This window comes from Protobothrops mucrosquamatus, unplaced genomic scaffold, assembly GCF_001527695.2.
Source record: "Protobothrops mucrosquamatus isolate PMUCROS unplaced genomic scaffold, P.Mucros_1.0 scaffold_310, whole genome shotgun sequence".
NCBI classification, from domain to species: domain Eukaryota; kingdom Metazoa; phylum Chordata; class Lepidosauria; order Squamata; family Viperidae; genus Protobothrops; species Protobothrops mucrosquamatus.
In genome coordinates this window covers 497,033-510,932 of record NW_015386386.1, presented here as the reverse complement: position 1 = coordinate 510,932, position 13,900 = coordinate 497,033, and the positions used below count along the sequence as shown (strand labels likewise).

Here is a 13,900-nt window from a genome sequence, read left to right as displayed (position 1 = left end):
GAAATCTGTAGACAACATCAAACTGGGAGCAATAGCCAACGCTTTAGAACATAGGGTCAAAATCAGAAGGATCTTGGCAGATTTGAACACTGGGTCCTGTCCAAAAAAAAATGTAATTTGGTGATGAAAAAAGTAAGGTCTTACACTTAGGCAAAAAAACCCCAAACATACAAATACATAATAGGTGATACCTGGTCCAACATCAGAATCTGTGAGAGGGATCTAGGTATCCTAGTGCAGGGCTTTTCAATTGGCAAGTGGTACGCAACTGTCCTAGAGAAGTGTAGCAGAGGAGGGCAATGAGCCAAAATGACCCAAGCCTGAGGGAGAGGCAGCTGGAGCTGAAGGACTGTTGTGGGTGCTCCATCACTGGAGGTTTTCAAGAAGAGATTGAGCAACCATTTATCCATAATGGTATAAGTCTCCTGTTCAAGCAGTTGGATTAGAAGACTTCCAAGGTCCATTCCAACTCTGTTATTTTATGAGTTCTATGACATAGTGAGTCATTAAGATACACATTCTGTTAATGCAAGTTTTTTGAAGTAAGTCCCATTCAATTGAGTAGGGACCTATTCTATACAGTTCTTTATACTTCTGTAAGTTCTTAACTTATAGGTTCTGAAACAGGAAGACTCAAAGGAAATGCTAACTTCACATTTAAATTTTTTTGAAGATTTCCGTATGTCTCCTCCTTGAAAGGATCTGCCGCTCTAAATTCATGTTCTTCTTCCTCAATTCCCTCTTTCCACTTTTTTGTCTCATAACTATTTAGCTGTGTCCTTACAGACATAAAGTAACTGTTTAACAGTAAGAAAATACAAGATAAAGATAAGGAGAATATTTAAATGCAGTGGCAGTGCTGACCATGTAGCTATTTCTGCAAGAACTCCAAGGATCTCTTGCTTCCCTATCCCTTACTTCAGTGACTCATATGATCTAGAACAAACATTCTAATCTCTGCATCAAAAGCTGAATAACACAGATTATTCTAACTGGAAAGAAAAAGCTGGGCAAAGGCCAAAGCTTCACAAAGATCTGAACCTGGCAGCAAAAACAAAATGCATTTATGCATACATATACAACTATCTCTAAAAGGAAGGAAAACTGAAACAAAGAGGAACTTTCTACCTTATGGTGCTCTGCTGACAATTGTAAAAAAATAGAACCTGAGAATCATTTCTCTACACCCAACTTTTTTCTTTTCTTTTTTTCTTGCTTTGACTGATAGTTCATACTGCTATGTAGTACAGCCTCTTGGCTGCTATCCCAAGCACCCTTATGCCCCAACTTTATGTTGGGAAATCTGACTCCCATAAAGTAGTCAAGATGGAATGAGGAAAATGTAGAGTGAGCAAGAACTGTGTTAACTGCCTATCTTTATAAGCAGACATGGTCCCATTAAAGAAGCACTAAAAAAAAAACCCCTTCGCTAATCAGTTTCAGAAAGGAAATAAAACAAGCTGTGAGCAATGAGATGTAGGGGAATAGACTGGAGGAAACCACAGTGGGCGAAATATGTTTATCACTTATTTTCTTCACATTATCACAAAATATATTTGTTTTATTACCATAATACTATTTTAGTATCTTCAAAAGAGTAAGCAAAGCACACAGAAGATATCAGATGTTATACTGCTTTATAACAGAGATGCACAACCGATAAATAGCAGGTACTTGCCCCCTCATCCCAAAAAGCCTGGATGGAGCCTCTGGGCTCTACAAATTTGCCACCAATTTAGCAGTAAACCTATGAATTACAGGAATGAGAATCAGTCCTTTTATGCTGAAATGTCTAGTGCTGAGCACCTTCTTGCATCACTTGGTCCCTCGGGGATGCTGTAGTGTAGGTGAAACTAAGTGGGTCTGCCACTATTCTACACACTGCCACTTTACCACCCAATATTTCCTATATTCATCCTGCCCACCATTACTAAAATACAACCATGGCAGTCCAGGTTCAGCTGCTGTCTTCTCATTGTTCATTTCTGATTTTAATTTTTACTGGTGCTGCCCAAATAGTGATGCACCTCCTCTGCAAGCGTGTACTATATATTTCTTCAAGACCCAGCCTTGGTGCCGACTAACATACTACAATTGTTCATGCATTCTAGACCTGTCTACTGTGGGCAGGCAGCCCTAGATATGTTCTGGAAGACTGAATGTAGCATTCAGTCCCCCAAAGGTTGCATATCTTTATTATATAACACTAAGATGGGCGACTATACAAATTTGAATAATAAATTAATAAACAAAGTCCAGAAACTTCTTATTCTGCTGTTATTCAAACAAGCTCTGCCAGGAAGCAAGAACATAAACACAATGGTACAAATTCTGAAAACTGTAAGCTTTACAATGGGGTGGTTGTTGGAAATTAGAGATGAGAGTAGCTTAGAAGGGGTGTAGAACTGTTAGGCTACCCATTGTGACCTTTTGGATGGGTAATGTCATATCCTAGAGATTACTAAAATATAATACTTACATTTCTAGTAACATTCACTCACATCAAATAATACAACAAAGTACGATCTTCAAAATATCATTAAAAAGCATAATTTAGGCAAGACTAGCACCAAATCTGGCAAGACCTCAGGAGTACCTGCGCAGGATGGGCTCCTTAATAGTGGTAGCAACAATGAAACTTACTCATGTGTGGCAACCTCTCCACTCCATGCCCCTTACTTTGAGGATGATAAACATAGCAGTGGTAGCAACATCAACCGAACCCAACCAATTGGTCTCAACAGCTGCTACTCTGCTGCTGGGATTTACCATTCTGATTTCAGCACAGAGCTCTGAGGTTATGCTGTGGAACTGCTACTGACCTGTCCAGCCATGAAAGGGTCCAATGTGCTTTCCATTTCCTGAAACTGAGCTTGTCATCAAGATATTGCCCCCCCTCCCCAAATCTGAAGATTGCCATCTTACCTCAGTTGCTAAGAATGCATCCACCTCATTGTGGAAGGTATCAAAAAGAAGGGTCAGGGCCTGCCTATAGGAAGAAGCAACAATGAACAGCTCAGTATGGATAAAAGTTTGTTTCATGTGGAGGATTGATTTATGTCAAGTCAAAGCCTGTATGTACACTTCTAGCTCAGAACGGTTTGTCCTGATTGGCAATTCTTCATGTTTTTTTCAGCCATATTTGAACATGGAACATTTTGAACATGAAACATTTTCATGCTAACCATATGTCCTACCAGATTTTCCCCATATGGCCTGCAAACATGGCTGGCCCACATTAAGAACTCAAATAGTGCTATGTCTCTTTATCTGTCTTTTTGTCATTTGATATTAGCCTATAACAGTCCACAGAAGTTCTATTTTGTATATTTTCTCTGCAAACTACACTGCAGTTTTATTCATATTTGTTTTACCTGGTGATGGTCTGCTTGATTGGCCTCTCCTGGAGATGAACATAGTGGTTGAGTGTAGAAGGGCTTTGGTCATCATTCACCTACATTAAGAAAGACAGTTGCTCAACAGTATTCAACACCTCTCTGTTACACTCATTAAGGCCGCCTGCTGCAAAGCTGCCTGTGCTACTGTTTGATAACGAAACTGTAAATCTCTGCCTTGGGCCAGCTAGGTGATGCCATCAAGATTCTTATCAAATGCCATGAGGGTGTTGGGGTTTGGATTAAGGCTTCTGCTTAACCATTGCAAGACCAAGTAGTTTTAAGGCCCCCAACCACTACCCCTCTCCACAAGGATCCAGAGATTTCTCATCTTAGTGTTCAACTTATTTATTTATTTATTTATTTATTTATTTAATTTAATTTATATGCCGCCCTTCTCCCGACAGGGACTCAGGGCGGCGCACTTAGAGCTCTTCCTACACTCATGTCTCCTGCTTGAAGAATCAATGGTAGGCATGTCTAGGAGGATATTTGTACAGGTTTATCTCATGCACCAATTGCACCCATTCCTGGACCAGAAGACTTTGCTCACAGTGACTCCCATCTGGATTACTGTAATGCACTCTGCAATGGACCTGAAAAGCATTCAGAAGCTGCAGCTGTTGGTGTTTCTTTTTAGGCCTATATAGCACCACTGCACTAGCTCCCAGTGGATTTCTGGGAGGTGCTGGTCATTACCTATAAAGCCTACATGGCATAAGGCCAGCCTATTTGCAGGACAACCTGATTTCCATACTGTCTGCTTACCTCACTAATCTAGCACGGAGGGCATATTTCAGGTCCCTTTCATTAGATAATGTCATCTTATTGGACTCCAGAGTAAAGCTTTCTCTGTGGAAGCACCTGCTCAACATCCCTTTGGAGATCCAGATGGCCCCAGTCCTTTTAGCTATTTGTAAGCTATTAAAGACCTGCCTGTTCCCCCAGGTAATTTGGGGCAGATGGTTAGACAAGCTCTGATGGTTATGAGTTGGTTGTATTAGTGACCTTGGACATTATGGTTGTTGGTCAATTGTTTTTAACCCTTATATGCCACCCAGAGCCCTTTTTTGTAAAATAACTGGCCATATACATTGACTGATTGATTGAATGCATAAATAAATAAGTAAATAATGCTTTTAACTACAAAAGATATTTGTATGCCTAAATGTTTCCCAAGAGACAGAGCACTGAATTTCTTTCTGGCAAAAGGATTACTTACTTATTCATTTGCAGGAATAATTTCATTTCTAGAAAATAATTTTTAAATCTGATTTAGATTTTTGAGAAGCAGAATAGACCTGTAAGACTGCCTCTGAAAACAGGTATCTTAAGATGCTAAGCAGATGGTTTTCTGGTCTGTTCTACAAAAATATTAAAGCAAAGGATTCAGCTTTGAACATTGGTACATAGACCCACTCTTTTATACATCACTACTGACTTGTCATCATTCTGTTTTTTAAAGCTGTTGTCTTGAAATTACACCACTGATAACTTCTCTAATGTTCGGGAGATACAATTTGTCTAGCACAAACTATCACTGAAGCTGTTGCAACGCAAGAAACACTTTAATTGCAGCAATTCTAACCAAGTATAAAATTATGCATGCTAGCATTAACAATTGTTCTGCATAAATAAGACACCCAGGTGTGAGTGTTGTTCTCACTTCTCAGGTATCAGCACATCTGATCAAAATTATATTTGTACCAACAAGTATTCTACATTGCAGGTGGCATGTCAACAGGAATCAAGACGCCACACTTTGGAGTTACTATGATGATTAATACAGTGATTGTGAATTGCCTCTGAGGACTTCAGTGGGCATGTTAATAATATCACCAGAGGATGCAGGGCTGAACTTTATCTGGGTCGTTTGGGGGGGGGATATTTGCTAAGATATATGTTAAGACTCACAGACAATTAGCATAGCTCTTTTGGGATATATTTTTATTAAAAGGAGGGATTATATTTTTGGTACTGAATACCAGCAGTACAATCTCAGATGCCTTTAAGGACCACAACAAAGATTCTTAGACTCTAGAGAGCAGGTTGTCACCCTCTAGTATTAGACATATTCTGAATCTTACTATTCCTCATTAAGAATAAGTAAGGTTACAGTCCTGAACTAAAGATTTATAGCTAGACAAGAAGAGTGGCAAATGCTGCTCCATTGACAATTATGGATTAAAATAATTCAAACAAACATTAATATTAAAAAATAATATAAAGAGTTAAGTTTAAGTCAAGACTTTGTTCTAGCCCTCAACATCTAAGAACTGTTTTTCTACCAAACATGCTCTTACATTATGTTAATGGAAACACTGTATGTATTTCATCTGAATTAGAACTGGCTAAAAAGCAACAATTTTGTCAGAGTCTGTTTTCATGTTTATAAGCCAGACATTTACCGTCCTAGCCAGGTCAGTGCGAACAGCCTTCCTCTTCATCAGTTGCAACCGGATATCTATGTCAAACTTTCTGCAGTGTTGAATATATTCATGATTTCCTAGTGGCTGTTTGCTGGAATGATAAAAAATAAATATAGAAAATGTAAGGACTTTTTTTCCTTGTATATAACTGAGATTATTCCACTAGCGAAGATTTCTAAAACTCCTATTAACCAGATATATAGTGGCCTACACATAAGTGTCAGATACAGGTCAAGATACCATTGTGCAAATTTTGACATGAATTATGTAAAGTAACTTCTAACTGCAATGGAACACAACTGAAACAAATTACACAATCCATGTTGCTTCTGCAATGATACACACACACACACACACACAGGTTTCCATTGTCTAGTGTAAAACATAGCAGTTAAAACTTGTGCCTCTTAAAAAGAAAAGATAGTTGATTTAATTTTTGTAGTACGTGATTTAAAATAAAGAAAAAAAAAACCTAACCTGACAGAAAAAGGAACATGAAACCAAAGATGACTACACCACAATTTCCCTGACACTTGTATCTACTAAAACAACTTGAGATTTAGATGCTTCTGCTAAAACCAAATGTTATGAAGTCCTGGAAACAAAATTTGGGTTTCTGCTTGCATTAGAATGAAGCCTCGGAATAGAGGGTTCAATACAACACCCTACTGTTCTACTGACCTACGTTCAAGATCGGACCAAGTCATTTTGCTCTCTAAGGGAGAGGACAAGAATAACAGGAATAAGATACCGGTACCTTCTTTGTACAGAAATCAAAGAATTTGCAAATAATAAAGCCATTCCTCTGCTCTGAGTTATCAAAGACATCAGGTTAATTTAGAAGGCCTGGGACAGGCTATGTGGCCTATTTAGTTTTTCTTCCAGAAAAAATGAATGGTTGGAAGGGATCAGGAGGAAAGGGGCTTGTCACCTTATAGTCGCTGTAACAGGACATCTGGCCCTTTTACCTCCTAGTCTAAAAGGAAAAGTTAGTACTTATCTCTCTCCACCCTACATCCTGGCCTGCCCATCCAACACAGCTGTCATTACAAAAAAGTGATTGTCAGGGGTCGGGGAGAGAGAGAGAAAGAGAGGGTGTGTTGCTTCTAAAAGGGAGAAAGAAAAGCAAAATAAAACAAAACTCAAAGTCTGGGAAAAGAAGGTTTTTTAAAAGTCAGATGTGCTACCACAGAATAGTATTTTCTTTCAAGGAAGTGCTACAACAGACTTGTAAGAAACATTCATTTGATACACTGGTAACATTTAATTCACATATACTAATTGCTTCAAAAGATAATTTTTAAATTTTAATCACATAGTATGCTCCTCTGTTCTTGGACTCAGTGAATTAGGACTCAACTAATTATTAGGTATGTAATTCTGGACTGCCCATCTATTATCTAAAGGCTGAAAAGGAGGCACCAGGGACTTTTGGTCCTTTCTCCTTGCCTTGCTCCACTGCTACTTCGCCCCACAATCATTTTGCATCCCACAGAAGCAAGGAGATAGTCTATTGTAAGATCATCCAAACATTTACTCCCTGGGTGTTTTTTGATCATTTCGGGAAGTGAGAAAGAATTGCTTCGGCCCATTGATAATAAAGGACAACAGTGTTTTAGCATATGCTTTTTCATAAAGAATATGAATTTATTTCCTTGTTTATTTATTTATCCAGTTTCAAGGAGAACTGATGGGAAGTCCAAAACTGCATCTTTAGACCAGCTGTAATAAAAGGGGCTCCCAAAGGGCAGGGTAAAATCATCAAATATAAGAGGTAATATCAAAGCCTTCCTGCCAGAGATTCAGGATAAATGTTGCTAGTTAGAGCAGGCCAAATAACAAGATAGCCAAGGAAATCTATCTGCTATTAGGTAGATTTCTACATTCCAGATTCTAAGCTCTTTCCCAATTATGCAAATACAGGTAATCCTCAAGTTACAACTAGTCATTTAACTACCATTCAAAGTTACACTGGACTTTTATAACCCATTCTTGAAGTTATGACTTCCACCTTCCCTCCCCATGGTCACATGATTGTAGTTTGGGCACTTGGTAATTGCCTCACATTTATGACTTGCTGCAGTGTTCTGTGATCATGTGTTCTGCGATTTGTGACATTTTTTGCCATTTTCTGTCAGAAAATGCCTATTGGATATGCTGGATTTGTTTAACAACCACATAATCTTAGTACTAAACTACTTTGAAATTCATCAAATTTGATACTCAATGTATTTTGATGTGAAAATTTTGTCCCAGTACTCATAGTTTATTTGATACTTGACACACAAGCTAGAACTTGTCAGTTGTTTTGTGACTCACTACATTATTCCTTATGGGAAAAATGTGTTTGGTACTCATCATTTTTGGTACTCATTGCACCTCCCCAAACCAATCAATGATGAGTTCTGAGGTACCACAGTAATTCACTTAATGACTGTGGTGACTTGCTTGCAAAAATGGTCATAAATCGTGTCTGGTCACATGGTGCCTCAAGTTAGGAGCACAATGACCTGTAACTGAAATTCCAAGCTCATTTATGGTTGTAAGTCAAGGACAATCTTTAATTAGCAGCAAATCAATTTCAAATCTAGTTTAGTCTCATGAATTTGCTTTTTAATAATAATGGGGGAAATGATGAGGTCTAGAATCTGATAGGAAGCATTTGTATATATTACAACATCTATTTTTACATATACCATTGCTTTTAATACTAACATTGGAACGCATAAGACAAAAATTATCCATCACAGGCCAACTGAATTATTAGCTTTCTCTATAGGGGCACAATCTGAACAAAAAAAGTAAAAGATGCAAGATATGTACATTTAAACCACCACACTTTTAGTCTTGCAGGTAACAAACAAACAAAACACAAAAACAAACAAGACACTGAAAAAAGTACATTAAAATAATTAACACATATAAACATACACAATATACATATGTGTATATTTTGGAGTTTTGTATTTTAACTTTTTGTTTTTGAATAAAATAAAAATAAAAAAGTATTGCAGGTGAGAACTTAGTAGCTAAGAGCAACTTCAAATATTGTGATAAATCTGGGTTTTCAACTGAATCAAGATCAGGAAGAAGCATTCCTTGTATTTCCAAGAAGAACAAGATATGCAGTTTGACTTGTATTTTAGGGAAACTTCACTCCTACATGTTGGGCTATGCAAAATGCTAACTGGATAGTTCTTGTGGAAAAAAAGCATCACAAGTAATTTAAGAAGCATTACAGGGTTGTGAATTATGACAGTTACATAGATTTATGGAAACAGGCACGCCTGAGTTACGATGTCCCCATTACGATGTCTTACCATGTCTATCCCTTTTTTCCTCACTAATGAAATATTTGCTTAAAAGCTGGTGAAGAAAGTTATCAATTTCCCAGGGTTCTCCTCAAATGTTTTCAAAAGACATTTTATAAAAACAAAACAGAATACATTGTCCTTTGTTTAGAACATATTTTCAGAACAACACTCTCATTTTATCTTTCAATATTCCTGTTATGGATTTTGTAAAATGAGGGTAACATTTTGTACATGCAAAAGGCATTCTTTCCTTTCGTCTGTGTTCGTCATTGACATACTCTAAAGTGATATATGCAACAGCATTTCTGCTTTGAGGAAAAAAACAATTTATTGGTAATTGCTGAGTAAGCAAAAGAAGCTACAAAATTGTTGCTTAAGCTTTAAGCCAAAACTGCAGCAAAGTTACCCTGGGGACTAGCTGTCTGAAAGAAGAGGTCAGCTATTTAGAAAATTAGTTTATGGACAAAGCCTTGTATCCATCTATGTACCTGGTATGTATTACTTAAATCTAGCTGGGCTCAGGGGGTAGTGGGTGCCTCTCCTCCAAGGTTGGGATGGGGGTGGGTAGGAGGGTTGCTGTTGGTTTTTTTGGGGGGGGAGACTGAGGGTTGTTTGGGGTGCTCTCCTGCAGATAGCCAGGTGTGAGCAACATTGTGTCCTATGAGTGTTGCCTGGCATCCCAGTTCAGGGCAACCTAATCTCCACTGTGTGAGGAAGAGCTGGAAGAGCACTTGCAGCATTGCTGGGAAGACTATTCTTAACACCTGGTGAATAAAATCATTTGAATTCACTCCAAAATATTTGTGCTATAATTTGCCTTTGGTTTCAATGTTGCCATCAACACCATACATTATTGTAACAAGCGAACCAAAAAAAAATCTATTATACAGGCTGAAATACAAGAAGGGCAAGGATCATTTACAGCAGAGATGGATTGCTTTTTACCAGCCAGGTGCCAGTCTTTTAAAATTACTGTTTTATTATCAGTATTTGAGAGAGTATTTATAGTGAGTGTAAGTTAGGGGGCCTTCTTTCCCTCCCATTATTGGAGAGAATCTGTACATTCCAAACCACCTCCCTTTCTTGTCGTATTAAATTTACTTGACATTTAGCATAACTTTTTCCCATTGTTTTATATTATTTCCTGCCAAAAATCAGCAGGAAATTCTGCCTCTGATAATTTCTAATGAATTTGCAGCAGCAGGATCTACCAGGATGTGGGAACTATAGTTTCAGGGGTCACATGACAGTGAAGATTTCCTTTCGTTCACTCTTTCCTATACATTTCTGTGACAATGACAGAGAGACTACATGGCATTGCTCTGGTTAAAGAAAATGCTTAACATGCATTTCTCCACTGAGGTAAGCAAGTATTCTATCACCAGAATACTTGCTCACCCTGCTCTACAGCAAGAAGGGAAATATTTGTTTGTGTCTTATTGTTGGTGCCTTATTTGTTTTGATACAATGAACCATAATATTTTACTAAATCGCTACTAAACAGCTACATGAATCTGATGGGTGAAGTTTTCCAGCAATATGGGATGCATTATCATCAGTATGCTAATCATAAATGACTTTATATTACCCCTTGGGCTCTAGGGGAAAGATTATTGGACATTGGAGACTCCCAGGATCTGGATGGGACAGACCTGACTGAAGCCGAGTTCCCACACTACAGGCATTGTCTACTGAGGTCTTCCATCAATGCAAGTGTTAGCTTGGAGCAGGCAGAAATTACCCTTGATAGAGCAAATTCATGACTTTTGGATCTTTCTAGATTCATGGCTCTGATTGCTACAGGTAGGAACTGTGACTTTCAGTTGGCGCATTAGTTGCACCATACAAGGAGCAAGAGCATCTTCTAACAGAAACTCATGCTTTAATTACCATCCAGTAAGATTACCCTTATGCTAGCTGGAAACATCTGGTGGAAGTCCCTTTGCTACAGACTCTGAACTGGAGACCAATTAGCTTCTAGGCTTAATTTAATCTGCCGGTTTTAACATATGAAACCCTTTATGGCTTGGGCCCTAGGTATGACCACCTGGACTAACCAGAGTCAACCCAGCCTATCAGGTCCTCTGGGCAGAAACTACTCTTATGTTCTACTTTTAGGAGGGAAAGGGAGTTGGGCCAAGATTTTCAGCTTCTTAGTACCAGTAACTGGTTCTATGGAACAGCCTCCCGGTGGAGATCAGGCTGCCGCCTTCCTGACTGCATTGGGAAAGATGCTGAAAAAAGAACCGTTCTGGAGAGCATTCTAAGTACACTGAACCATTTCAGTGTTATTTTTGACCTCTTTTATTACTGAGCTGCTATTTTATCATTATGTTCTTTTCATTTTATGCTGATATTACTCCTACTGTGGATCCTTTAAGCACTTTTTCTATGCTGTGTTAATCCTTAAGAGTCATTTGACTGTGACAAGATAGAAATGTTGTAATACAGAAATAAATAATGGGTTGACCCACATCATAGGGCTGATTATCACTACAGTCCCAACTCTCATCTAAGCAGGTCAACACAGCTTTAGGGTGAAAGGCATGTGAATCACTGCTGTTATCTACTGTCAGCTTTGCTAATCCTTCTCCAGGTTACATTAGGCAGTGAGAACAAAATTAAAGCTAAGCAAAACATTCTAGGAGAACAGCTTAGGAAAAACATGTTTTCTAAGGATCATTTGGGGCAGTGTTAATGGAACAGGGCATTTGTATACCAGCTCATCAAAGCTATTTCCATGTGGATGGAGGGGCAACAGGGAACTTCTGCTCTCTTCATCCGGCACTCAGTGTCCTGCCAAGGAGGCGGATGTGTGGCAGGGCAGAGAAGGGGCAAGACAGCTCATTTCAATGTGCGTGTGCACACACAGGGGTGTAGGAGCAGCTTTTACAGGCTATACATACATAGCTTTGACTGTTTAGTCTCCCTAAAAAACACTGAGCATTTGTACATTTATTAGTATTCAAGGAACACCCACAAAGCACAGATTAATGTGCTTGACCTTCAAAACAGGGACAATAAATGGCAGTCTACAGCCAACATGGTTTAGTTTTCAAATGCAAAAGCTGCTGCTTTTTTCTCTTTTGACAGAGGCATAAGGCACCACACATGGGAAGGATTGTGTGAGGTGGTGTTTAGGCAGAAAAGAAAGACAGGAGGATACCTTCCCTGCAGGCTAACAAAGCTGTCCTTGTATACAAGCATGATAGACAGCAGCTTCCCTCGCATTAAGCAGAGGAGAAAGTATCAACTGTCTTATACGAAAATCACAATTTAGCAAGTGAATAACAGGCTGTTTATTGCCATTTGTAAAATAGGAAGCAAAATTCACTGTTCAAATTGCCACTGGTAATGGATGCATCTCATCATTACTTGCATATCTGAGTAAAACAAACAGCTTTCTCTAGCTGGGACTAAAAAAGGTTATTTTAAACCACTTCTCCCTAATCTGGTACTCTGCTTCATTGAAGTGCATCTTCCATTACTCTAAGCCAGTGGTTCTCAACCTTTTTAATGCCGCGACCCCCAACCGGTCGTAAGTCGAGGACTAAACCGGTCGTAAGTCGAGGACTAAACCGGTCGTAAGTCGAGGACTAAACCGGTCGTAAGTCGAGGACTACCCAACCGGTCGTAAGTCGAGGACTTTCCCTGCCCGGGAGCGCCGCGCATGCGTGGTTCCGGCCCCTGCGTCGGCCGAGGCGTAGCTGGCAAGCGGCAGACGGATCAGGCCGACCACCAGTTGGCCCAGCTCAAGCGAAGTAAGGCACCCGCCGGAAAAGGGGAAAAAAATGGCGGACAGCCTTGCTTGGTGACCCCCGTGAAATGGTTGATCGACCCCAAATGGGGTCGCGACCCATAGGTTGAGAACCGCTGCTCTAAGCAGGCATGATTATTGGCCAGACTGACTGGGAGATGGGGTTTGTAGTTCAGCATAGCACAAAACATCAAACTAAAAAAGGCTAGTCTAGGAAGAATGAATTAGAGCTCCAAATTTGCAAGGAAGGAAAGAATAAAGTATCAGAGTAAGAACAGTGAGGGAGAATGCTATGATCAGACAGACATTATATGTGGGAGGGATCCAAGAACCATTTTAAGCAGAGATTTGGACTTAAGCTGATCTCTTTAGTCCCAGCCTAATGCACTGTCATCTAATGGCTTCTGCAATAGCAAGAAGATGGGCATGCAGCAGTACACTTTACAGCCGTTTTCCCCAACTATTGCCTTCCTAAAATGATGGTAGCACAAATCCTACCATCCTCAGCCAATAAAGCAGATGCTGACTGGGAATTCTGGGAAGCGTAGTTTCAACACATCTGGAAGGCATATGTTGGTGAAAGCAGCTTTGCTTCTTCCCCTCCTTCATGATATGGAATCCAATAATAAATCAGGGCTTTTCCTTTCCATAAATACGGTGCCAGATTTTGCTGGAAGGAGAATCAAAACAAAACAAGAGGTGCCTGTGGGTTCTAGGTTGGCAGTGTCATTTTTTTTTCTTCTGCTGCTGCAAATCTCTTGCTTCTGTTTTTAATTAAGTGGTGTTACATAAAAGGAAGACTTTTTTTTTTGCTTATAGCTTATTACATCTCTACCATTTAAAAATAGTATTTCAAAATCTCAGTAAGAAATCATAGGGAGAGTTTCTATTATTCCTTTGGCTTAATAATAATAATAATAATAATAATAATAATAATAATAATAATAATAATAATAATAATAATAATAATAATAATAATAATAATAATAATAATAATAATAATAA

General features: G+C 38.9%; 1 protein-coding gene across 1 annotated transcript in view; it reads right to left on the bottom strand.

Annotated features, from left to right (window-relative positions):
* Positions 1-13,900, bottom strand: part of PIK3C2B (phosphatidylinositol-4-phosphate 3-kinase catalytic subunit type 2 beta) — a 71,502-nt gene that overhangs the window by 48,637 nt on the left and 8,965 nt on the right. Inside the window, exons 5-7 of the mRNA XM_015832158.1 lie at positions 5,804-5,915; positions 3,375-3,454; positions 2,926-2,989 (exon numbers count right to left, since the gene is read on the bottom strand). Coding sequence (XP_015687644.1) covers positions 2,926-2,989; positions 3,375-3,454; positions 5,804-5,915 — 256 coding nt within the window. The remainder of the gene's footprint in view (positions 1-2,925; positions 2,990-3,374; positions 3,455-5,803; positions 5,916-13,900) is intronic.